This window comes from Poeciliopsis prolifica, unplaced genomic scaffold (genome assembly GCF_027474105.1).
Source record: "Poeciliopsis prolifica strain line A6 unplaced genomic scaffold, Auburn_PproV2 SCAFFOLD117, whole genome shotgun sequence".
In the NCBI taxonomy this organism is placed as follows: Eukaryota; Metazoa; Chordata; class Actinopteri; order Cyprinodontiformes; family Poeciliidae; genus Poeciliopsis; species Poeciliopsis prolifica.
In genome coordinates, this window is record NW_026562492.1 from 7,030 (window position 1) to 30,132 (window position 23,103).

General features: G+C 38.1%; 2 protein-coding genes across 3 annotated transcripts; one reads left to right on the forward strand and one right to left on the reverse strand.

Annotated features, from left to right (window-relative positions):
* The first annotated feature begins 2,245 nt into the window (after positions 1–2,245).
* On the forward strand, positions 2,246–5,131 carry spx (spexin hormone). Of its 2 annotated transcripts, XM_055024249.1 has the most exons (6): positions 2,246–2,331; positions 2,667–2,735; positions 2,849–2,906; positions 4,453–4,515; positions 4,694–4,780; positions 4,914–5,131. In XM_055024249.1, exons 1-6 carry the CDS (start codon positions 2,311–2,313, stop codon positions 4,964–4,966), a joined length of 351 nt encoding a protein of 116 aa, XP_054880224.1. In that variant the 5' UTR covers positions 2,246–2,310; the 3' UTR covers positions 4,967–5,131. The 2 variants fall into 2 exon arrangements, with proteins under 2 accessions (XP_054880224.1, XP_054880225.1); XM_055024250.1 differs by lacking the exon at positions 4,453–4,515.
* Positions 5,132–5,183: 52 nt separating this feature from the next.
* On the reverse strand, positions 5,184–22,890 carry gys2 (glycogen synthase 2). Its single transcript, XM_055024248.1, has 16 exons — positions 22,621–22,890; positions 20,499–20,680; positions 19,484–19,675; positions 19,163–19,348; positions 13,352–13,496; positions 11,387–11,504; positions 11,114–11,234; positions 10,913–11,019; positions 10,720–10,779; positions 10,561–10,639; positions 8,981–9,094; positions 8,120–8,246; positions 7,735–7,830; positions 7,490–7,653; positions 6,492–6,572; positions 5,184–6,283 (listed from the first exon to the last, which is right to left on the reverse strand). The coding sequence occupies exons 1-16, from the start codon at positions 22,742–22,744 to the stop codon at positions 6,068–6,070; spliced, it is 2,112 nt and encodes a 703-aa protein (XP_054880223.1). The 5' UTR covers positions 22,745–22,890; the 3' UTR covers positions 5,184–6,067.
* Positions 22,891–23,103: the final 213 nt, after the last annotated feature.

Below are 23,103 nucleotides of genomic sequence, written 5' to 3' on the forward strand. Positions count from 1 at the left end.
TACTGTGGCCATAAGCCGCAAAGTGCTGCTGGCTCCAACTTTTTGTAAAGCACCACATCAAGCTGCCACTTCATTTTCTTTCGCACATACATCTTTTAAGGCTTCACCATGCTTCTCTGTAGGGGTGGGTACACAGCTTCATGAGGTGGTAAGGTAAAGCTCCATGCCTGGTTCTATGTCTGATTCAGCCCAGCCAAGGTAAACCTGGAGTAGGGGAGCTTCATGAGCACCCATATTTCCCAGTTTGTTGTGGCTCTCCATGGCCTTATGTCCACCGGAAGGATGAACATAAGCAGCCATAGCAAGGTGTGATCTGGAATGCAAACAGAGCCATTATAGTGGCATCATATACAGTAAGAGTCCTAGAATGCTCAGTTTATGTGATTCATGAAAGAATACCTGACCACGTTAACAAAGTGAGCAGATTTAAAGGCATAAACATGAAAAGTATATTCTGTGATGCAGCAGGCAGCAGCTCAACAATGCACAGCCCATTCTGACTCATGGTGCCAATTTTCTACATGTTTTCAAGCTCATTCTAATTCATAAACAGAGGAGCTCATGCGGATCACAACAGTATATGGTTTCTTAGAGTTTGCGCACAGAAAAAAAGTAGAAGTTAAAATTTGAAACCTCACCGTGCAATGCATTCTGGGAAATGCTAACTGACATTTTAAAGTCCATTTCTGATGTTCAGAATGTCAGAATGGCGTTAACACACATTTCTGGCACCTAGCAGAAGCTCTGAGATGCCATTTGAAGCTGAATGTAATGATTGAATAGAGGGATACAGAAATTCAGCCACAACAGATGCTGCGCTGACGCAGGGCTCAGGAGGAAGTGCCTGGAAAGGGGAAGCGCTGATGCTGGGCAGCGCACTAACGTTATGAAGCAGCAGAAGAAGAAAATTCCAGATCCGAATTCTTAGTCAGACAATTGGAGGTTATGCACAATGGGGGCAACAGCAGAATCCATGGGAGTTTGCAAAAGCAGTGAAGCTGAACATTGAGTTGAGATAAGATAGGCATCAGCAAAAGTCTGACAAGGGCAAAAGTGGGAAGATCCAAGGAACTAAACGTGGCCGTAACAATGAGGGCGAGATTGGAGTGCTGGAAAACTACTTGCTGAAAGCGTTAAATAATCTGGCAGTGTGATTGTGACTGAGAGGAGTTTATTTCCTGCACAGAGGTGCAGGAAATAACGGGAATGAGGGGCATGAAATTGATAGGCTGATATAAAAAACACAAAGCACCATGTGATCATCACACTGAACTGTAATTTCTTTGATAAGAAATGAGTTTGAAGACAAATGAAACTAAATAAATGATGTTTTTTTAAAAGAAATTCCAGCCTTCAGAGAAGCATTACAATAAAACTCCTCATCCAACAGAAACTGAGAGATGACATTTTAAAATTGAGTAAGAATGGAATAAAATCTGCTTAAGTTGAGGTACCCTCTTAAGTCTCAGCTCAATCGGAAATTCTTAGCCAGACTTTGACTAGGTTAAGATAGCAGCTATATGAAAGAAGTGAGCTGAAGTGGTTGGTACCTGCAGAGGGTTGGAGAGAGTACACACAACAACTTTGGTAAAAACGAGCACTTCTACTTTTTAAGTTATTCCAAATGAGCAATTTTTGAAATGAATGGAGGGAGTGGCAGCTATGTGAAGGGAATGAAATGATTTTAGGTATTTATCAAACTCAAGATGGAATTGTCAGTTTTTCGCTTTGCATTAACAGTCAGACCTTCAAATGCTCGTTTGATATGCAAGTTCAACTCATTGATTCACACCAACCTACCTCCAGGTAGAGCAGCCTCTTGGCACCATCTAGTGGAAGAAGAGGGGAGCAGCATGCAACAAAAAAATCTCCACAAGAGTAAAAAAAACCCAGTTTCTAACACAATTTTCAGGCTTATTAGCTGAGGAACAGGCACACAAATGCAGTACTTCTGGTTGTTTGAAACTGAAACCAAGTCTAAATATTATGTTTCATGAGAGCAGAGCTTGACTAATTTCGAAAAACTACTCAGAGGACATAACGTAGCTGGTGGCAACTTCTTTCAGCAAAGATTTACAGTTAACAGCTTTCATAGAAAGAAGCAGAATGATTGGAATTGATCCGTGAGTCTCTTCTTCCACTCTCCTTCCCGCCCCCGTTTTATCATGCTGGCGTGACCTATTAGTGCTGGCATTAGGAAGAAGTATGAAGCACAGAGGAGTCGCTCTTCATCAGGGTATAAATACAGAGAACCAGCAGTAGCAGTTACCTGATCCTGTTTCTGTCAGCTGAGCTAGACACCAAGCCAACATGACGTCTGGCACCATAAAGGTAAGAAAATACAAATGTCCATATTCATGTTTGTTTTATATTCTAATTTAATTGAACATTTAGTGATTATTTGCAGAGTACAAAAATGGTTGAACATATTTTCTTTCAAAACTCAAGTTTTAAGATAATTGAAGAAAATTAACTGAACCTTAGAAATTCCTCAAATATTTCACTGAGCTTTCAGATGCAAATATTTTTATCTAACCATTTTATGGGTTAGCTATTCTTTAATCTTCTATGGGTGAATCAGGGGCCTTTTTAAAATGTGAACACTGTTGTAGAAGCTGGCACGGTGATGATTGGAGTTCTCTTTTTGACTTGTCTATGTCCCACAGGGTCTGACCAACCTGCTCACCCTTTTGTTGCTTGCATCCTTCATCTCACATTCATGGAGCGTGCCAAAAGTAACTATTTCTTTTGGTTTTGATTTGTTTGGTTTTTGTCTTTTTTTACTTTTATGAATAAAAGTGTTGATTTGCAAAATTAAAAACTGGATAAAACTTTGTTTTGTCTTCAGGGCTCATTTCAACGAAGAAACTGGACTCCGCAGGCGATGTTGTACTTAAAAGGAACACGTATGTTTTTGGTCTTTGACCTTTAGGGTTTTATTTTATTTTAAAACTATATCATTGTTGTCATTTATTCATATCATTGAAACCTTTTCACATTTTGTCATATTTCTGGTCTTCAATGAGTCATTTGACAGTGTGTAATGTCATCAGGCTGATAAATAATGTGAAAATATTTTGAAGGGTGCTTGTGTTTGCCAAGTCCAGCAGTGAGAGTAAGTGAGCTCAAGCTCTGATCTGTGATGAGGACACTGAAGTCCACTGAAGTCCTCCCACAGCATTCTGTCTGAAAATCTGGGCTCATTAGATATTAACCAACAGGAATCAACATCCAGTAAATAAAAAATATTGATAAAACTAATTAAAGATTGAAAAAATATCCAAAATTTCAAGACAAAAATAACAAACGATTTCTATGTTAAACTACAACAGTACAACCTGCTCTTACAGTATTTTCAGTGTCATCATATTATTAAAATGCCAACTCAAATTAGTTAGAGAACTGTATAGAAACGTATTTATGATCAAGTTTATTATTAAGAAATGATTATGTTACTGTCAGGTGGGCTGCACTGACTGGGTGAGGCTCAAAGAACAGACTGGACAGGACACAAAATAATAATCAGGAAAATCATTCAGTTTGAAAACGGAAAAGAGTTGGCAATAGAAAGAACAGAACTGAAACCTTCCCAGTATTGTGTTTTTATTTTAACTGTTGCAACCTGCTAGGGTAACCACTAATCTCTTTCTAGGCTCTATGGTTCAACACATGCTTGTTTATTGTTCTTTCTTAGCTTTGCTTCATCATTCTTTGTAAATTCAGAAGGAAATTTTAAACTTTTGTCTCTTTCTGTTCTTTAGTTTCCTTTTTTTTTTAACTATCTGCCTCCACCGAATCAATCTATCAATATATCCATCACACAATTTTATTTATACCATCTTGTAGATTTGGTTACAGTGAGATGAGTGAGTCTTCTAGCAAGAAAGAAAACTTTACAAGAACACAACAATAAAAATAACATGATTCAAAATGGTCTGGTGATAATACTTTCAAAATTAAATACAATTAAAAACCTTCAAATACAGCATCCTTGTTTGGAAAATTAGGTCATGCAACACTGATTATGTGTTTGATGACGGAATGACTTTGCAACATAAACATGCAGCTCAAAAACTTTGAATTTGCATAATACCTTCTTTCATAAATGCATATTATGCATTTAATGATTATCCTGAGTTCCTGTCTCCATTTTGGTGAAACTCCAACACCACCATTCATAAGTCTTCCAGTATTTGTATTGATCTATCACATGAACTACACTGAAGGCTGTGATTATAATGTGACAAAATGTGAACATGTTTAAGGGATGAAAAAATTTATGAGCCACTTTAAGTCATAATATTCAACCTCAAATATTTGAATGAATTGTTTGTTTTTACTAACACAGCTGGAGAATGGCCATGTTTGATCCAAACTCTTGTGCCTACATTTAAAGAGGAAAAAAATTGAATTTGTAAGGAAATTAAACTGACTTGTAATACTTTTTGTCAGAGGGTCGTAGGTTCATCTCTGAGGACCGAAAGGAAGGAGATGTCTATGACACGCTGCACTTAGGTACAACAATGTTTATTTGGTTCACAGTTGAGCTCAATTGATGTTCATTCTGAAGAAGTTTTGTTCATAGTTTGAGAACAGTCAGAGTTCCCACGATCCGCCTCAGACCTGAAATCAGAACTTAGCTGTTTGGAGGACTTCTGATGTGTGTGTCCTTTTTGTTTTTTGTTTCCTTCAGAGACCCGCAGTCAAAACACAGAGAAGTTGAGTGTTGGCCAGGCGGCCACAGTGCTGCTGAAGATCCTGCAGCAAGCCAGAGAGGGAGGTGAGCACTCAGTCTGACTGCTTGTTTCTTGGTGTTGTTCCAAAAGTTATTTGCTGTTCTGTTCTCCAGAACTGGGTTAGGGTTATGGTGTTCTATGATATGATGTTTGCCTCTTTTTTCTCTCTCCTTGCAGATGAAGCTCCAGATGAGGTGTATTTCCCAGTGTGGAAGAGAGAATACTTCTGACATCAACAATAATCATCATATTTCATTATTTTTGTATTTGTGTTTGGTGCAACACTGTCAAAAAGCTGCATTGTAAATATGCATTATCTCACTGTGTTTAAAATGATATTTTAATAAACACTTGGGGATTATTGCACTTTAGGTCTGAGGTTGACTTAAATGTTTGAAATAAAATCACTGCCCATTCATACAATCTGAATTCATTAACAGTGAAAACTTGTGTAAAAGTCAAGTTTATTTGTGTAGCACATTTCAGCAACAACGCAGATCGAAGTGGTTTGCATCAGAGCTCTGAGGAGCTGATGGGGCCCAGACCTGCTGCTGCACACCTGGCATGAATGAGTGGCTGATTAGCAGGTTTCTACAGGCAGGCAAAGGCGGCGATTCAGTTGTGCTGCAGAAGGACACATCTAAAACATGTCCCCTGTGAGCCCTGAGGACCTGCTTCACATGATCGAAACATGACAGTAATTATGTTGGGACAGCAAATATGCAACAAACATTATATTTTTGCAAATAGCATCATCAAAATAAAGGATTGTTTCCATTAAATATACATCAGGTATATGGATCAATGGTCCAGGTATTATCAGTCAAAAGCATCTGGAGGCGTTTGCTTTTTAGCCTTGATTTAAAGAATCTTCATGTTGCTAGAGGTTTGAGCATATAAAAGAGGAGCATATAAAAACTGAATGCTCCTCCATGTTTGGTTCTGGACGCAGAGCAGACCAGAACCAGAAATAAATGGACTTTTCAATAATATTCTAATTTATGGAATGGGTCTGTTGGTTTATTTGATGTAGCTAACTAATCAGTTTAGAGAAACAGCAAGAGTCAAAGAGAAGTTTAAATTTCAGAAGTTCATAGCTTTTGCATAATTAACAAAAACAAAGACAATGTTTATGAAATAAAGGGTAGACAGATCCAATCATTTCCTGAAGTATTTTGAACAGCATCTTTTTGTTCATGCATCCTGACTGGTACAATTAAAGTTTTGTGAAAGTACAAGTAAAATGATAATTGTCATTTAATCTCTAAGTTTATTGAATGTGTTGGGCAGTCGGTGGAACAAGTAAAGATTCTGAACTTAATTTATTGATTTTAATTCCCTGACTCTCCTGGCTGCTTTTTCTTGCCTTCTGGCACTGATCCCAGCATAAAAGGAGCCTTGATGTTCAAGCGGTCCCTCTCTGCCTCCTCTTCTTCATTGTAAGGCTCATCATCATCATCATCATCACTATGGTGCGGGGTGGAATGGAGGGAGGCAGAGGGAGATGGAGGCACTGAAGCTGGTCGAGGATAACGGAAACCCTCCGTCTGTGAAGAAAACACAGAACGTCCTTTTCATTAGCAGTCTTACCATCTACAACTTTTATGCCATCATTTTACCCAGAGCAGTTTCTTAAATAGGAAAGGAATATGGCTGACCTGACCTGGGAATGCCTTATTAAATCAACAGGAACTCTTTCCTGCTCTTTGGAGAAACTTCACAGAAAAGGGAAACATTTGGGAATTCTTTACTTGCCTTTAGAGGGCCTTTGTTATCCATCTTGTACTTGTCTGGGAAACTTCTGCTTAGTGCCAGATGACGGGCGTGTGTGTAGAACTGTCACAAAAAAAATAGATGCCAAAAAAGTCCATCAAAACATCTTGTATGTAATGTTTTACTTTAGTTTTTTTTCACAGAGTAAAAATAAGAATCACAAATATTATGACAATTATAGCTGTTCAATTTGATTTTGAAACAAAAATCAAGTTAATAGTGAAAATATGTCTCTATAGAGTTCCTATACAAAGTCCTCACTCCCTTTGATGTTTTATCATTTATTGCTTTTATGACAATCAAAATTTGACAACAATTTCCCTTATGTGGGTTCAGAGTCAAAAGTGATTTTGAGATAAAAATGGCAAATAAAATTATTTAAAGGGGAGTATTATGTTAAATTGATTTTTTTTAAAACTTTGAGAAATCCTTGAATCTCCCATGGCAACCATTCAGGGGTGTCGAACTGCTTGAGAAGCTTCTTAAAGAGACAGATGCCAAATGTCAAGGGACTAAACTACGAAGCTGACAGATGAAACAGTTTATCTAGAAGAATGGAGAAGTGAGCGATCCTTACAGAGAGCCACCTGATAAATACATACTGGGAGGGTGAATATTAATGCTATTCCTTATTTTTTACTGATAGTTGATTGATCCGCAAAAGCAACTAATAGGGTAAAAAAAATCATCAGATGGGTACTTTCTGTAGGGACTGTTCATTTAATTTGTTCCACTCTAAAAGAGTATTTGATATTTATTTGTTGGCAACAATAACACAAAGTTAACCTGTGCATCACTTGCACATCTCCAGCAGAGAAAAGGAAGTGCCATTCTAGTCATTGGAGCTTAATTGCTTGTCATATTTTTGGTTTTTGAAAACACCATTACACTCATTTACTGGGATGTATTTATTTAGAAGTCATTGTAAAACCAACGCCTCTCCTGCAGTTAAGCTGTTTCTCGGTGTGTTAGAAACAGACCCTTCCTAAGTATCTCCAGTCCAGCAGGTCTGACAGCCTCTCAGTTCGGTTCCTCTGAATGATGCGCTGACGTCGAGACTGCTGACAGAAACTGAACATGAACTGGGTCAGCTGGTTGCAGGACTCCTCAGCAGATTTGAACCGACGGTCCACGATGTAGATACCTATGATAGAAAAGAGGTTTGAAGGAAGACTGATCTGAGATGAAAAAAGATGAAGCAATGAAGCGTCTGTGTGTGTATTACCGTAGGCAGCAGGGTCTGAGACATGCTCCTCCATAAAACAGCCGAATCCTGAAAGATTGGTGGTAACACTTGGTATGCCCATCACAGTGCACTCACCTGGAAAAGACACACACAGCACACATGTATGCTTAAAGGTGGGATTGTGAAGACAAGTACATTAACAAAATGTATCTCAATGATTACAAACAAGAAAACTGCAACAGAGACTTGTGTTACGACTTGTCCAATTTGTAATTGTAGCTGTAACACAGTTGTGCATGATGCCTTACAACAAATCATAACCTGAAAGATGAATGTTTTCGAATGTTTGTTGCACCAGTTTATTATTATTGAAAAGGTCCCATGCTCACACAGCATGAGCCACAGTTTGCTGGTCAAAGTCTACCTGGTGTGTATCCCCACGGTTCATAGTAGGAAGGGAAAACTCCAAGGTTACAGCCTCGGACAAAGTCCTCGTAATCCATTGGCAGCAGAGGGCTGGTGGAGGACAAGAACTCAGGATGGAAGATGATCTGAGAGAACACATGAACACAATGGGTCTAGCTGGTTTTTCAGTAAGCTAGGCTACTTTCCTCTTTTGTTTTGTTATGATCTCATATAGAAGTCACAGAAATCAGCTTTTTTTTCTTTTTTCTTTTTGGCTTGAAAAGATCACACTTGGGCTGATCAGATTACCATGAAAAAGTTAGATATGGACTGAAAAAAACAGATTTGTATATTTTTTTAGCCAAAATCAAAACCATAACACCCATGGCCATGATATTTCATTCAGATTTTCTCAAATTTTCTCTTGTAATCTTAAAGTAATTTTTTTCCAGGACAAAAGTTTTAAACTATTCCCTTCCAATCTTCTATAAAAACAGCATCTACCTTCAACCAAGTTAGTGTGTTTGAGTTTCCAGGTATGTTCTTCCTACATTTAGTGTTTAATGTTCTATAAATGTTTAATTCATGTTTTTTATTATTATTTGTGTTTGCAAATCATCGCATTTTGGGAAGAGTAACAGTTCTTCCCAATCAAATTGGCATTTTGTTATGATTACTATTTGAATGCCATGCCATAATTTCTGTACTTTTGGTCAAATACATTTGATAAGAGAATGTATTGTACTTGCATTTAGACAACAAAATATGACATTATTTTAATCATTAGAGATCAAATAAAAACAGTGCACTAATAGAGGCAGAAGTGGGGACTTACTGACCCCAGCACCGCATGTTGTAAAAGACAGAATGTTTAATGTACCTTGACGCGGTCGTTTCTGGAATTGAAGAGACCGATGCGTCTGACGTTGAACAGGATTGGATCTTCAGAGTCGTCCTGCATATTGTGAGTGGTCACTGGAGGAAGACTGTGCCTCTGAGACAAATCATTAAGACGTACAGTGAGCAAAGTTTCTAGTTTTAGGCTCTGAAAACCAAGTAAAATGTTAATTCTTTTAGGCAACGTCAACCAATACATTGAGGCCGATATTTGCTGTCATTTGTGAATCTTTTGTCCATTCATTCAGTATGACTATATTGCAAAACCTTTTTACATTGCATCAACTCACATGATTGTAAACTCTAGTGCTTTTAAATTAGATCTGATGTGACAGAGCAACAAAAAGCTTTTAAAAACTGTCAAAAGGGAGTGAACATAAGAGTCTAGTTTTATTTATTTATTCAATGAAAAAAAAACTACAGTGGTGTGGAGTTGTTTGAGGCTAGGGTTCAAGTCTTTCAGGGTATGTCTCTGTAGGGCTAAGCACTCTGTAGGGCTAAGCACATTGCTAGTGTCATCATGCTTGCTTCATAGCAATTCCAGACACAAAAGCAGATTTAGAAAGGTTTACAGATCAAGGTAGTTCAGAAGAAGTCCAGCCGGTGTCTGCGGGAATCCCCATGGCAGCACTGACTGCAGGATGATCCCAGCATGCAGCTTTGCACAGAAGTTAAATCATCATTGGTGTGTTCATGCAGAGTGTCACCTTCCATATGGTCACATCTTCAGTTTTTTATTTGGCATCATTAGAAAGTTTGCAATAGAGTATTTTGTCTGTCTACATTTAAATATTTTGCTCAGTGTTACTGTAACATGGCTTCCATGACCTTTAAAGCCAGAGAAAAATAAGTCCCACAAAGTTTTGCTCTTTTTCAGTCAAAGAGTTTCATTCCAATCATTGTTGACACATGTAGTCAATAAGCCTTGTACCTCAACCCACAAAACCTCTCCACTAATATACAATTATTTAATCGTGAATGACCTTTTGCTGGTACTTTGCTGGTATATCAAGCTCTAACACAGATATTGTATTGATTCACAGTCCAAAGTGAAAGTTGGCATTAATTCCATACTGGTTTTAATTAACAGTTAAGACACTTGAATAACACTTTTGCTTTGGTAAATCCTCCCAGAAAAAGGCTGTATCACCAGCCACTGATCACAATATCACAAATAGACTCTACAGAATGACAGAAGGTTAAAATGCAATTTCATCTTTAAAAGAATTTTTAATTAATCCAGATCTCTTTACAAAAGTAAAGCTTTAAAATTTAATAGGCGTTTCAATGTTATGTTAAGAGACCGAATATAAACAGAGCAGAGAGGAGAGCAACTGTTATTGCTATCCCAACATTAACATGCAAATAACAAAATTCATTCATTATCTCAAAATGATTAGATGACGGTCTTAAGGTGATGACATAGTCAGACCATTATTGCCCAAGTTTGACTATACAAACTTTTAGTACGATAAACAAAGGCCACAGGAAAATTCACCTGTTATAAAACTAAATACATTATTTCGGGAAATAAATTCCAATACAAATAGTTAAATTTTGTACCTGTGTAGCATAAATAGCTCTCTTCATAATTGTCAAGTCATCTCTGTCTAGAATGGTGTTCATGTCTGGGATGTTTCCTCTGAAGACAGAAAACAGAAACATTTAAAGGATTTTTATTTACACATAACCATAATTACTTCACAAATTGTTTATACTCACGTCAGCAAAGATTCATAAAGCTTTTTACCAAACCTCTCTTTCACAGTGTGAGCCGTGTCCCTGTGAGCAACAAAGATCAAACAGTTCAATGTTTCTTTAAAAGTACTTATCGTACACATAAAAGCTGTGACATTGATGGAGATATGCTGAGGTTTGTCACCGTTTACATTGAAATATTTCAAAGGGAACCCACCAGAGCTGTTTGCGCACGGCCTGCCCCTTCAGTGACTCCACATTGAAGTTGTTTGTTTTGGCTGGCATTATGAAGAAAACCACCACAGTCAAGTCATTTCTGTGGACCTGTTGAGAAAGTCATGAGGGATTCATGTGGGCTTGATAAAACTGGAAAACACAAGATGGAGAACCACAAATTCTCTGACTGGAAGGTCCTCACCCGCAGCAAGTAGTTGAGTCGAGAGAGCGATTCAAGAAAAATGTCAGCTCCCTTGTTGGAGAATTCATATCTCCCAGCAATGAAAAAGAACAGGGTTCTGTCCAAGTTGAAATCAAGATGTCTGCCACAATGAAATTTTACAAATTGACAAAAGTTAGGCAGTATCACAGTTTAACTCAGAATGATGTGAGCTGTTTGAATTAGATCAGGCAGCATTAAAATCAAACAGCTTTATCAGCTTACTGACTGAACTAAAGGCTTCCTCATGCTCACCCATAAAAGTGTCCTCTGACAAACTCCTGGATGCGAGTCTTGTTAGTGGAGTGCAAGTTCTGAAACTCGTGCATGGCTGAGAATTTTTTCACATTCAGCCCATTTGGGGTCACCACATCTACGCCAGAGTTAAATAGAACAGAGCTGACTTTACGCTACTGGTGGAAGAAAAGTACAAACAACACTGAGACTCAGTATTTGCCTACAGCTGTTTTCGCTTTACTGCCACACTCAAAATATGTCAGAGGATTTTAAAGATAAATAAAGATAACCCGAGTAAATACAAAATGTAGTTTTCAAATAATTTCATATATTAAGGGGGGGAAAAAACTATCCAAAAAACTTAACCTGAGTCCTTTGCTGCACAAGTTGATGCCTACTTCAGCAGCTTTCATTCATTCCAGAGTTTTATAGTTGTTAAAGTTGAAATGAGTGACTTTTATCAAGCAAGTTGGTTTTTTTTACAGTTTTGTTAAAACTATTACTGTGTTCTGACAGTATAATATGACAGATAATCTGTGACAAACAAATCAAGCTCCTGTGGTCCTACTGCTATCTGCAGAAATACAGCGCTCAGGCATAAACAACCAATCAGAGCCAGTCTCAGTACTTTCAATCACCCTCATGTACATGTTGCTCACACAGCTAACTTTGCAGGCCAGTCACTCCCAGGAAGGTTTGCCTCTGTTCATCTATCTAACATTTACACTTCACCCTTGACTCATGGTGGGCATTAAATCAACCTGTGATCATAAAGAACCTCGGTGTTATGTTACACCGGGATATGTCATTTAAAGTCCATATTAAACAAGTTACAAGGATTTTCTTATTTTATATTTTCTTTGAAATTCAGAATAGAATTTCAGATTCTCCTATTCACATCCCTTAACAAGCAGCTCCATCAAACATCAGATCTGATTGGTCCATATGTTCCTAACAGAGCACTTCTCTCTCTGACTGCAGGTTTCCTGCTGGTTGCTAGAATTCTTGATAGCAGAATGGCAGCCAGATCTATTGTTCAAGCTCTTCTGCTGTGGAACCAGCTCCCAGTTTCAGTCTGTGAGACAGACACCCACTTTTTCTCACTTTCTTCTTCTCCTTCTCTCGTTTTTGTATTATTACAAAAACAGCTAACTGTTCTCTCTGTCCTGATATTAACTTTCTACTTGAATGAACATCAGAAATCCTCCTATATGAGTTCATCAGATTTTTCCTGTGCATTCTGCTCTATCATGTAAAGTTTGTGGTAAAGTCTTTGATAAGTGATTGTTGCTAGATGTTTAACCAGGTGGAGTGAATGCTGCAAGACTGAATCTAGTCTGCTGGGATTCCTTAGACACAAACTTTTCAAACTACTTTGAATAATTAACTGAGCATGGTGTTTTGTTTGACATTACTGGAAAATTCACAATTCACACTTTCAGAATCTGTAAATATCTCGAAATGCCCTTGGGGAGACTTTCTCATGGTTTTGCTGTGGACAGTTTCTCATTTCTGTGATTGAAATGAAATGTGTTAGTTTTTTGTAAAGTGCCTCCAGATGACATTTGTTGTGAATTAGTGTAATCAAATAAAATGAATTGATTTCTTGATTCAATATTTCAGGCAGTAATGAGCTGTAATGAATCAATTACAGTTGATTCATGACTTTAAAAGAACAGCTGTATTTTTCAAACAGAACCAGTTTAGTTTTGATAGTCATTCCTCCTTAATAAACAAATGATCACAAAAATACATTTTGTATTTACTATCCAAATTCAAATATATTTAATGATTTAAAACACAGAACCAGTTTACCTGTAGACTTTAGACAAAGGATTGAAATTATGTGTCTCATTCATTAATTGTATCCATATAAATACTCTGTATGTGCAATTGCATGTATTAATATGTATTTTATACAATTTACATGGAAATAATCATTTCGATGGAAATAATCATTGTTGTGGTGTAGGAGACGTCCACCTGGCTTCCTGTGCAACATGTGTTTGGCCTCCACTGCTGTGATCTGGGACACTGTGGTGAAGACGTGAGCGCAGTGCACCGCTGCTCGCTCCAGGCAGTACCGATGGTAGATCTGCCTCTCTCCTGCCTCCTTGTCAATATTGAACTACCAGCACACAAAAATATCAGATTCAATTTTAAGCTATAAATTCAAAGAGAAATGAAAGTAGAATAGTTGTTAGGACAGTTTCTATCTGTACAGGATTGTGCATGTTGAAGCTCAGCAAGTTCTAACATCACACTCTTCTCCAAACGGGTCACAGCAACACCTTACTTTGGAAACTCCTTTGTTTTGTTGGATGTTTTTCTGGCTGCTCTGTTTTTTTAAGAAGTTGTAAAAATCAATATAATGGAATAATGTTTTACATTATTATTATTTTTCTAAAACTTTATGCTTAACATACCAGAACTTTTGGACTCTTCGTTCATTTTATTGGTTACCCTCATTCAAGCATTTAGATTTTTTCTGAAATTTCAATTTAATTCATTTATAAATGTGTACAATTCAAATTCAGTTTGAGTCCAATTTAGATTGAAATTGAAATCAATCTATTGTTGATAGACTTGATTATGCATTGCCAGTTGGTGGAAAGTTATCTGAAAAATCCCAGTTGGGTACATCAGACCATAAAAGGTTTGGACTTTATGGTTTTGGTAAAGGGGAACCAGATGTGACAGGAACCAGGAGACATGACTCACAAAACAAGCCAGGAAATTATTTGATGACTCTAAATCAGGCAAAATTAGAGAAAGGAGCAGGTATTGTAATTCCTCTGGTCATTTTAATCAATTCTGTATGTAATGTCTAAAAATAATAATAATAATAATAATAATAATAATAATAATAATAATAATAATAATAATAGTAATACATTACTTATAGGTTCAAGAAGTGTGTCTTAAAGTTATGGTGTCTCATAAGGTATTAATGTATTTTTATCAATAGACTTCATTACAGGCAACTGTAGCCTGCGGTCATCTGTCAATTATCTATTCAGCCAGTGAGCAATCTGCGGCTCAGGGCTGACCTTTAGGATGTGAGCGGTGGGGCCAATTACAAGCATCACAGTAAACCATCCTCAGGCAGTTCAAAGTTACTAATTATGCTCTAAATGACTTTAAAATACCAAAACCTTTGAATGTGCAAATCAGTCTGACAGCTACTGATTACCCGTGTTGCTAATAGCTCTGTGGTGTGAATTACAAGCAAACTGGGTCATTTTTTAGAACAATGAACATGGAGGGAAGTTTCAGATTCATACAAATTCAAACAGTTCAATGAATTACATTTACTTACTCTTACTCTTCCTCATTATGGGTTTAAATATCAATAGTTTTAAACGATTGCCATTTCACATTGACTGTTTTTCCTCTTTTGGGGTGTGGGTGGAAATTGAGGGATGTTAGAATGATTTTACTTAAATGTTGTTGTTTTTTCAGATCCATTAATAATGTAAATTATTCATACAAACTAAAATGTAAACATATCCTAATCCAATGTTAAAAGAGTCAGACGTGATCATCTGGCTGAAATTGAGAAGCAATTAATCACAGTGGAAGACGCACTCCATAGCTCCAATTCAGATCACATATTTACTTCTATTGTGAATCTAAAGTATGAATATAATTGTATTTTGGGTGAGAGAGTTATGGATGGCATTCAGAGGCTGCATCAGAAGTACTTTGAACTTGGGGACAAAGCAGATAAAATAATATCCAGGCAGCTGAAGGGAATGCAGGCCGAGCGAGCCATCAATAAGATACTTTCTCCATTGGGTTAGCTTCTGACAGATCATATGTTAATAAACGAAACTTTCTTTCAAAAGTACAATAGACTTTATGAACAATAAACCTCCAATACAACTGCATCTACAGAGGATATCATACAATTTATTCAGCCATTGAACATTCCAACTCTGACAAGTGCCGCCAGGCTTGAACTAGATGGTGATGTGAAGTTGGAGGAGGTAAGGGCAGCAATCCGCTCTTTTCCTAGTGGAAAGGCATGCGGCCCTGACGGCTTTGGTATCGAGTTCTACAAAACTCATTGATTTGGTATCGCCACTCATACTGCGTATGGTCAGGTCTTCTGTGGAGGCTTGGCATTTCCCTGAGTCTCTATATGATGCCAATATTTGTCTTTTACTTAAAAAGGACAGAGACCCTACTAATGTGGCATCATATCGCCCCTTGAGCCTGCTTAACTCCAATCAGAAAATTATTGCTAAGGTTTTAGCTAACCAGTTGTCTTCCCACATCAATGCTTTGGTACATCCAGATCAATCTGGATTCATTCCAGAAAGATTCTCTTTCTCCAACACAAGACGACTACTTAACATTATGCATTCTCACGCTCTTACCAACTCAGCAATTTAACCTAACCCTAATCCTAACCAAGACCTGTCTCTTTATGCCCCTTTGTGTCATAACCCCTGCTTTAAGCTGGGCCTCTCGGATCCTGCCTTCAAACGCTGGTCAGGCAAGGGCCTCTCCTCTCTAAAGGATCTTTTTGTCAATAAACAGATCTCATCATATCCTCACTACAGTCTAAATTCAATTTGCCCCCAAATGACTTTTTTCGCTATCTGCAGGCCAGGAGTTTTGCAAGCCAACTTGCTGTAAGCACAAATCAACGTTCAGCGCAACGTGTTTTATATTATCTTCTTATTAAACCCCCCACCTCCAGACTTTTAATTTCAATGTTTGTGAATGTTTTCTCTATGCCGACGTCGTCCACTCATATCAGAGATGCCTGGTCCAGGGATTTGGGAGTTACAATTTCCATTGTGCTATGGGACTGCGTGTTGCTGGGAATAAAAAACTACTCCATTAATGCCAAATTGCAACTAATACAGTTTAAAGTGGTGCATCATTTGCACTACTCTAAAGCAAGATTGAATAAAATATTCCCAAGTCATTCAAGTGCATGTAACAGATGTGGACACCCTGAGGCCACTCTTGGGCATCAATTCTGGCACTGCCATTATTTAACGACCTTTTGGTCTGAGATCTTTCGTCTCTAACAAACTGCATACAAACAACAGATACCTTCGGACTGTCTTGTTGCCCTGTTTGGGATGTCTGACTCCTGCTCTGCTCTGCCCTTATCTACTCGACAGGCTCTTGCTTTTGGAATGGTTGTGGCTAAACGCGTCATGCTGACAGAGTGGAAGTCTGCCTCACCCCCTCCTTTAAATGTTGGCTGAATAGCATGGCTTCCTGTTTGCACCTTGAAAAAATACGCTATGCGCTCAATAATAATGTACTCAGATACGTTGGGACATGGGGGCCATTCCTTGAACTTTTGAGTAACACCACTGGACGCAGTTAATGGCAGGCTAATGCCTGTTCCGTGGCAGTGGTTGGGCCTACTGGTTGGTGCTCAGGCGACTTAATACACCCTGATCATTCATTTCCAGCAGTCTGCGGAGGAGTTGAATATTTCATTTAGTTCTTACTTGTTTTTATTTGTACATATTAACTTTTTTTTTTCTCTTCTCTTTCCATCTGTCCATTTGCTGTCCTATTTTCTATCTTTCTTAACCTGGGGTGGGTCGGATTGGGGTATTACTGCTTTTTGTTGTTTTGTTTTCCGGTCACATACATGATAGTTAGACAGTCGTAACTTGGGATCTATCTGTAACTGCGATCTGGCTTGGACTCACTCACTGACGATGACCATATAGAAGATCCCACTCCCAGCGTCAACCGACGTCAACTGGCCATTGCGGTCTGTTCGACGATCAGATAACTGTCCTGTAATCTTGTTACTTTGTTAATACCAATAAATATATTGAATAAAAAACATATCAACCTGAAACCAATTAAAAAGTCAAGGCAAGTTGTACCTCAACACCTCACATTTCATTGCAACCAACTTGCATTTGTCTAATAATTCTAGCGCAATATGTGATTGGGATTTGTCACTGTGGATGGAATTTAAAATTACCCTAAAAGATTACACTTTCTGTTCAGCTTGGTCTAAGTTTTACTCCCATGTAGGCGGCATATAGAAGGGGTGGGGTTGAGACAATTCCAAGGACCCCTGGCCGACAGGACCCTTCGGTGGAGGTTTATAGAAATAGAGAAAAAAAATCGAGGGCCCTGTTAATAAAATGAATTATGTCACCTTTTTAAAAATATTTTTTAGCTGTAAAATTAAATGTTGTCCCTCCCAGACCGAAAACACACATCCAAATTTCTTCCAGATCCAGATCCCCCTGGATCTGGATGAAATGGTTAGTTCCTGTTTGGAGTGTTTGATGGTGACGGTGTTCAGCAGCAGTCACTGGAAGACAAGAACGACTGTTCTTAGCATTTACTATGCTGCTAAGAAAAAAAATAACGTCAGTTTTTCAAAAATATAGAGAAACAGAAGAAAAAAGACGAGTGTCAATTTGTAACCCAGTTTTTCTCCAAGAGAAGAGGGTAGACACCTCTAGTGATTATCAACCATTTAGCATAGTTAGCTTAGCTACAGACTACTACTTGCCTCCATTTCATTTAATGAATGAAGGAACATATTCATGTATTTAACTTGCCCCTGTGCCTTTTATCACACTTAACAACAGATAAGTCAGTCAGCAGCAGCTCTAATCACCATATCAGCATGAATGGGATTGATTGTCAACACTAAGAACAACCTTATGATTCTGATTGGTTGTTTTTTGGTCAGAACGGCGCAATACTTTAGCCAGTATTAGTAGTTCAGGAAGGAGGTGGAGGAGATTCATCTTTACACAATTTATCTGTCTAATAGTAAACCATCACATCATGGTTTAACAAATATGGAAAAAACATATTTCATTAATAAAATTAAATGCAACTATATAGCATTTTTTTATTTACACAGTATGTTGGCTGTTGAATTTAAAATTAACTAGCAGTTGGCGTGCTGTGGTGACTCCGGGGGTTAGCACGGCCCACGTCTGGAGGCTTTAGTTCTCGATGCGGACGTCGTGGGTTCGACTCCCGGTTGTGGGTTCGGTCCCGGCGACCTTTGCCGCGTGTTTTCCCCCCTCTTTCTGTCTGCCTATTGTCAAAAATACGAGCCACTCGCGACGTAAAAACTCTTTGGAGAAAAAAAAATTGAAATAAATAAAATAAAATTAACTAGCAGTAAATGCTGTGCTAGTATCAGTATTGGACCAAAGAAAGCAAGGCAGTCGCAAACCTTTAAAATTGTAATGCTTTTGATGGGTCATATAGTCTCATGAAACTGTGACAGCAGGTATACAGGGGGACCCAATGTAATTTTTGGTCATGGGGCCCAAGATTCCTGGCAGCACCCCTACTCCCAACAGGATGTATTTTTTACTCCCACAAAAGATAAGACAAAATTCCCAGCTTGACATAGCACCATCAGTTCATCTTGGCTTCACCTGTTTCGCAAAGGTCAAACAAGGCACAGGAAGTATGACTATGCCAAGGCAGGAATGAGTAATTCAGGTAACTGTTTAAGTCTAGCTTAAGACTTAGGCCTTTGTTCCAGAACCATCAGAAGTTGCAGTTTTGAAGTTGATTCTGAGGAGCCCAGGTCAGCTGCATGAGATGTCAGCCAAAGAGAGGTACTGTGTTCTTGTGCACAGACCCACTACTTTAACAGAGGACAACAAAACATGGTCTTTATGTGCAGTGACATGGGCAGCCTTTATCAAATGTCCCCCCACAGAAAAAGAGAATAGATCATTTGTACTGTCATGTATGCCTTTATTTTGGCCGCTGCTGATTGGTTTTGATCTTATCTTTACCCCAAGCACACTGGTCTCTTACCTTATCCAAGTTGTTGTAAAAGTCAACATTCCCAGCACAAAGATATCTTCCAAGCAGTGTGGCATGGGTAGTAAAAACTGTTGCCATTGGAATGTTACGAGAGCGAGAGAGAATAAGCCCAGGCCCTGCCTGCCACTCATGGAAGTGACTGATAACATTGGGTTTGTCTCCAAGGTGGTCTGTTAGCTAAAAAAGAAAAGATAGGTAGATGTTAAAGGTTCACAAATTGTGAAAGCACACATTCCTAATCCTACCCTAACTGAACTGGGGAGGGACATGTTGAATTTTTCAAACTGCTAGACTTCACTGGTAAAGTCAAACCTCTTTAAAGAACCAGGCGATCAAGGAGCCCAGAATGAGAGAGTCATTAGCCTCTCGGTCGTGATACGGCAGACCGATGTGGCAGGTCTCCCACAGGTCCCCCTTCCATCGGTCCAGGTTCCAGGCTGCTGAGCCAATGTCAAACAGGATAACATAAGGGCTGCCCTCAATGAGCCAGCGACCAAAATGAACCTGAAGCAGAAGACAGAGTTCAGAAAGTACTAAACCAAGTTTAAATGTTTTCAAAACTGCCTTTTTTTATTGTCAATTTATTGACAATAGGAAGAATAGAATAGAATAGACTATTAATCCCCAAAGTGTTAAATATAGTTCAGTACAAATATAACCATAGTATATAGTAGCCTATAACCATATTAAAATGCCATACTAAAGTTTTTATGTCTTATGTTTTCAATGAATGAAGACTGGAAAATGTTTTAGATGATTGGTGTCCAAAGTCATTCCTCAAAGGCCAAAATTCTGGATGTTTAGTTCTTACCCTGGTTCAACATCTGAATCACCTGATGGTTCATTGACAGGCTTCTCCAGAATGCTGACCTGCTGAGGAGGTAATTTGACCATTTGAGTTAGCTGTGTTGGAGCAGAGACACATCTGAAACTGCCATGGCAGCAGGCCTGTAGGACTGGAGGTGGACATCCCTGTTTCAGAGCCTCTGTGCTTATATTTGTGTTCCCAACAGAGGTTTGGAATCGTCAAATCATCACTTAGAAGGAATTTCCCCTAATTTCCTATATCTTATTTAGAATAAAAGAACTCTTTAAAATGTCAGATTATTCATCAGACTAATATTCACACAAAAATGTAGGGTGTAGAGTTTTTTTTTTAATTGTAACTTATCTACAACAGGAAAGGTTTGGTCAGATTTAATGAGAAAAAAGATTGTTTACTTTTCTTCTTTGTATCCAAATATTGGGTCTCAGCTGTATTATTGAACATCTTGTGATATGACATTATTAAGCTTATGACCAGAACTGAAAACACACACACACACACCTGGCATCCATTGTTGATAAGAGCATCCATTGCCTTCTGGATCACTGGGTTGGGTGGTACACAGCCTTCCACTTGTGTCTTGAAGTTGTGTTCAAAGTACGGTCCCATCATGTAATAGTTCTCTCCCCATTCATCCACTGTGACCTTAGCTTTAGACTGGATGACAGTGTAAATTCCTCCAACTGAAAGTTCATAAAGTGAAAAATAAATTGCATAAATAAATACAAATATGTTCTATATTCCTGCACACTGTTTTCGTGCGAGTATAACTACACCAGTTGAAAAAGTACTTTTTCTACTGCTAATCATTTAGAATTAAGAAGAAATCAATAATTTCAAGTCTCACAAATAATAACTTCAAATATTTCTTGTGAAATCTTACATTTGAGACACTGTAAACTAACGTGTTGAAAAGACAAACACATTTTCCAGTCTTATTTGTGAGCAGAAATGACTAAAATATAATACCAAATTCTGATAACTAATGATGTCCAGCCTTCATCAGTTTGTATAATAGAAGAAAAACAGTCTGAGCCCTGAACTGTTGCATACCACAACAGTTCAGGGTTCAGGATAGTTCAAGTCACCACTTTGAATCAAGCACTTAATTAAAGGAGCAAATAGTCATTGTTCTACATTTTTCTTTTGGATGAATAAAATTGAGGAAGAACCCCTGTTATCTGGACAGACCTTTGCAATCCACAGCAGTTAGGACTTAGACATATCTTTTCCACTGAGCAGAATGGCTCTGGTTGGTATGGCTCATTAGACTATTGAGGTCCAGCAGAGGTCCATCACCAGTTTGATTTTTTGGGGTTAAACCCAAATGTCTAACATGGTGTCATACTACTGCGATGACAAATGGGATGTCCTGTAGACTAACACGTCTTGTATTTGTTGCAAGCAGTGACGGTTTTCTGTCCCCCAGTAAATGAATTGTGCTATGAAGCACCATCCCAAATGTAGCATACCTTTGAAGAGGGCCCAAGATTAATGCAGGAGGTTGCTTGTATGAGCTGCTTTCACAAAAGATATAGACTAAATAGTGTACCCAACTGTATCAGCCTGCATCAAATGGCTTAGAGGAAATGAGACAAGAAAGTTTATGGGAGGTTTGTATCCTAAAGAAAAAGAAGTAAAACTTTATCTATGCTTTAAACCTTATATAGTAGCACAAAAATTTTCAGTATTTGAGGGCCCACATGAATCGACTAGTAAATACATCATCATTGCCAGGGAACAGAAAACCTCTGTGAAAACAATAATATGAAGAAATTCAATGTGTCTCCCTTGGAGCTCCATATCTTTGCATTAAACAAGTGGTCAGGTTTTTTTTTTTTTTTACTTTAACATCACCAAATAGTATTATTCCCTGTTCTCATATGTGGCTATAAGCTGGTTGGTGTGAAAAGACCTAAAAATAATAATAATAATAATTTGACCATTTTAGGTTGAATGACAGTGAGTCAGTGGTGTGGCGGAACTTCTTATTATTGGATATAATTATTGAAAATTAAGTTTCATAATTAGAAAATGTATTTTTTTTAACTATCTCATCTGTACTTGTGGCAATTTTATTTCTAAGACCAATATTTTTTAGATAAAAGCTATTGTATGAATTTGGACAAAAAAAATAAACATTTAGTTTTTAGAATCTTAACTTTGTCATTGGTTTGTTTTCTAATTTTGTTTTTTGATGTGTGTTTTTTTTCTGGAAATCACAATCCACAGTAAATCATTTCTTTTAAATGGGATGAAGAGAAAACAGAAGACAATACATAGAGCGGGTCCCATCTCTGCTACTTATCTAGAGCTTAATGTTTAACTCCACAGAGAGAGTAGACACTGTGCTCTGTGGAGCAATATTTACTTGTTGAAGAGCAAAGATTATGTTTTAGGAAAACAATCCCAGAGAATGTATTACTCTTATTGTGAGGAAATCTTCATTTGCCAAACCAGAGTGATTTTACCTTTATCCCATACACTGAACACAATTATACTTATAAGTTTGTGATCAACTGGGGAGCTGTACCAGTTTCATCTGGTTAAGGATTAAAGAAATATGTCTTAAAGTAAAAGACCTTAGATAAAGCAGTAACAACTGAGTTGCAGTATGTCTGACCTTTGTTGGTGACCTCCCATGCCACTTCAAAAAGCATCAGGTCTTCCACGGGCAGCTCATCGTCCTCCCAGGCTGGCAACAGCCCACTCAGCGATGTAATGGACAGGGAACGTGACAATGGCATATTGTAATTTCTTGAAGTGCAATACAAACAAATGAAAAATAGCCACTCCTCTGTAGTTTTCAGAGAAAAGCTTTTAGAACTGCAGGGTATTCACTTGTACGTCCTGAACTAAGTAGGAACAGAACTGACATGAAGCAGAATGGACAGAGCAGCAGGGAGTCAGGAGGGTAAAGAGCTTCCACCCCGCCCACTGAGCATGACCTGATGCCAGCAGGAGGGACATTTACCTCCAACACTTACATACGTCAGGGGAAAATGGTCTGGAGATCAAGTGAGGAAAGAGGGAAGCAGGACTGCCTGATGAACATTATTGTACAAACAAAGCCATGTAATAACTGTTGAATGTCATAACTGTGCAA

Coding starts and splice junctions, on each gene's coding strand:
- spx (XM_055024249.1), top strand. CDS start 2,311: ATGACGTCTGGCACCATAAAG. Junction 2,736..2,848: donor ATTCATGGAGCGTGCCAAAA/GTAACTATTTCT, acceptor TTTTGTCTTCAG/GGCTCATTTCAACGAAGAAA. Junction 4,516..4,693: donor CTATGACACGCTGCACTTAG/GTACAACAATGT, acceptor TGTTTCCTTCAG/AGACCCGCAGTCAAAACACA.
- gys2 (XM_055024248.1), bottom strand. CDS start 22,744: ATGCCATTGTCACGTTCCCTGTCCATTACATCGCTGAGTGGGCTGTTG. Junction 9,095..10,560: donor GAGCTATTTATGCTACACAG/GTACAAAATTTA, acceptor GATTTGTCTCAG/AGGCACAGTCTTCCTCCAGT. Junction 7,831..8,119: donor ACCGTGGGGATACACACCAG/GTAGACTTTGAC, acceptor TGTCTTTTCCAG/GTGAGTGCACTGTGATGGGC.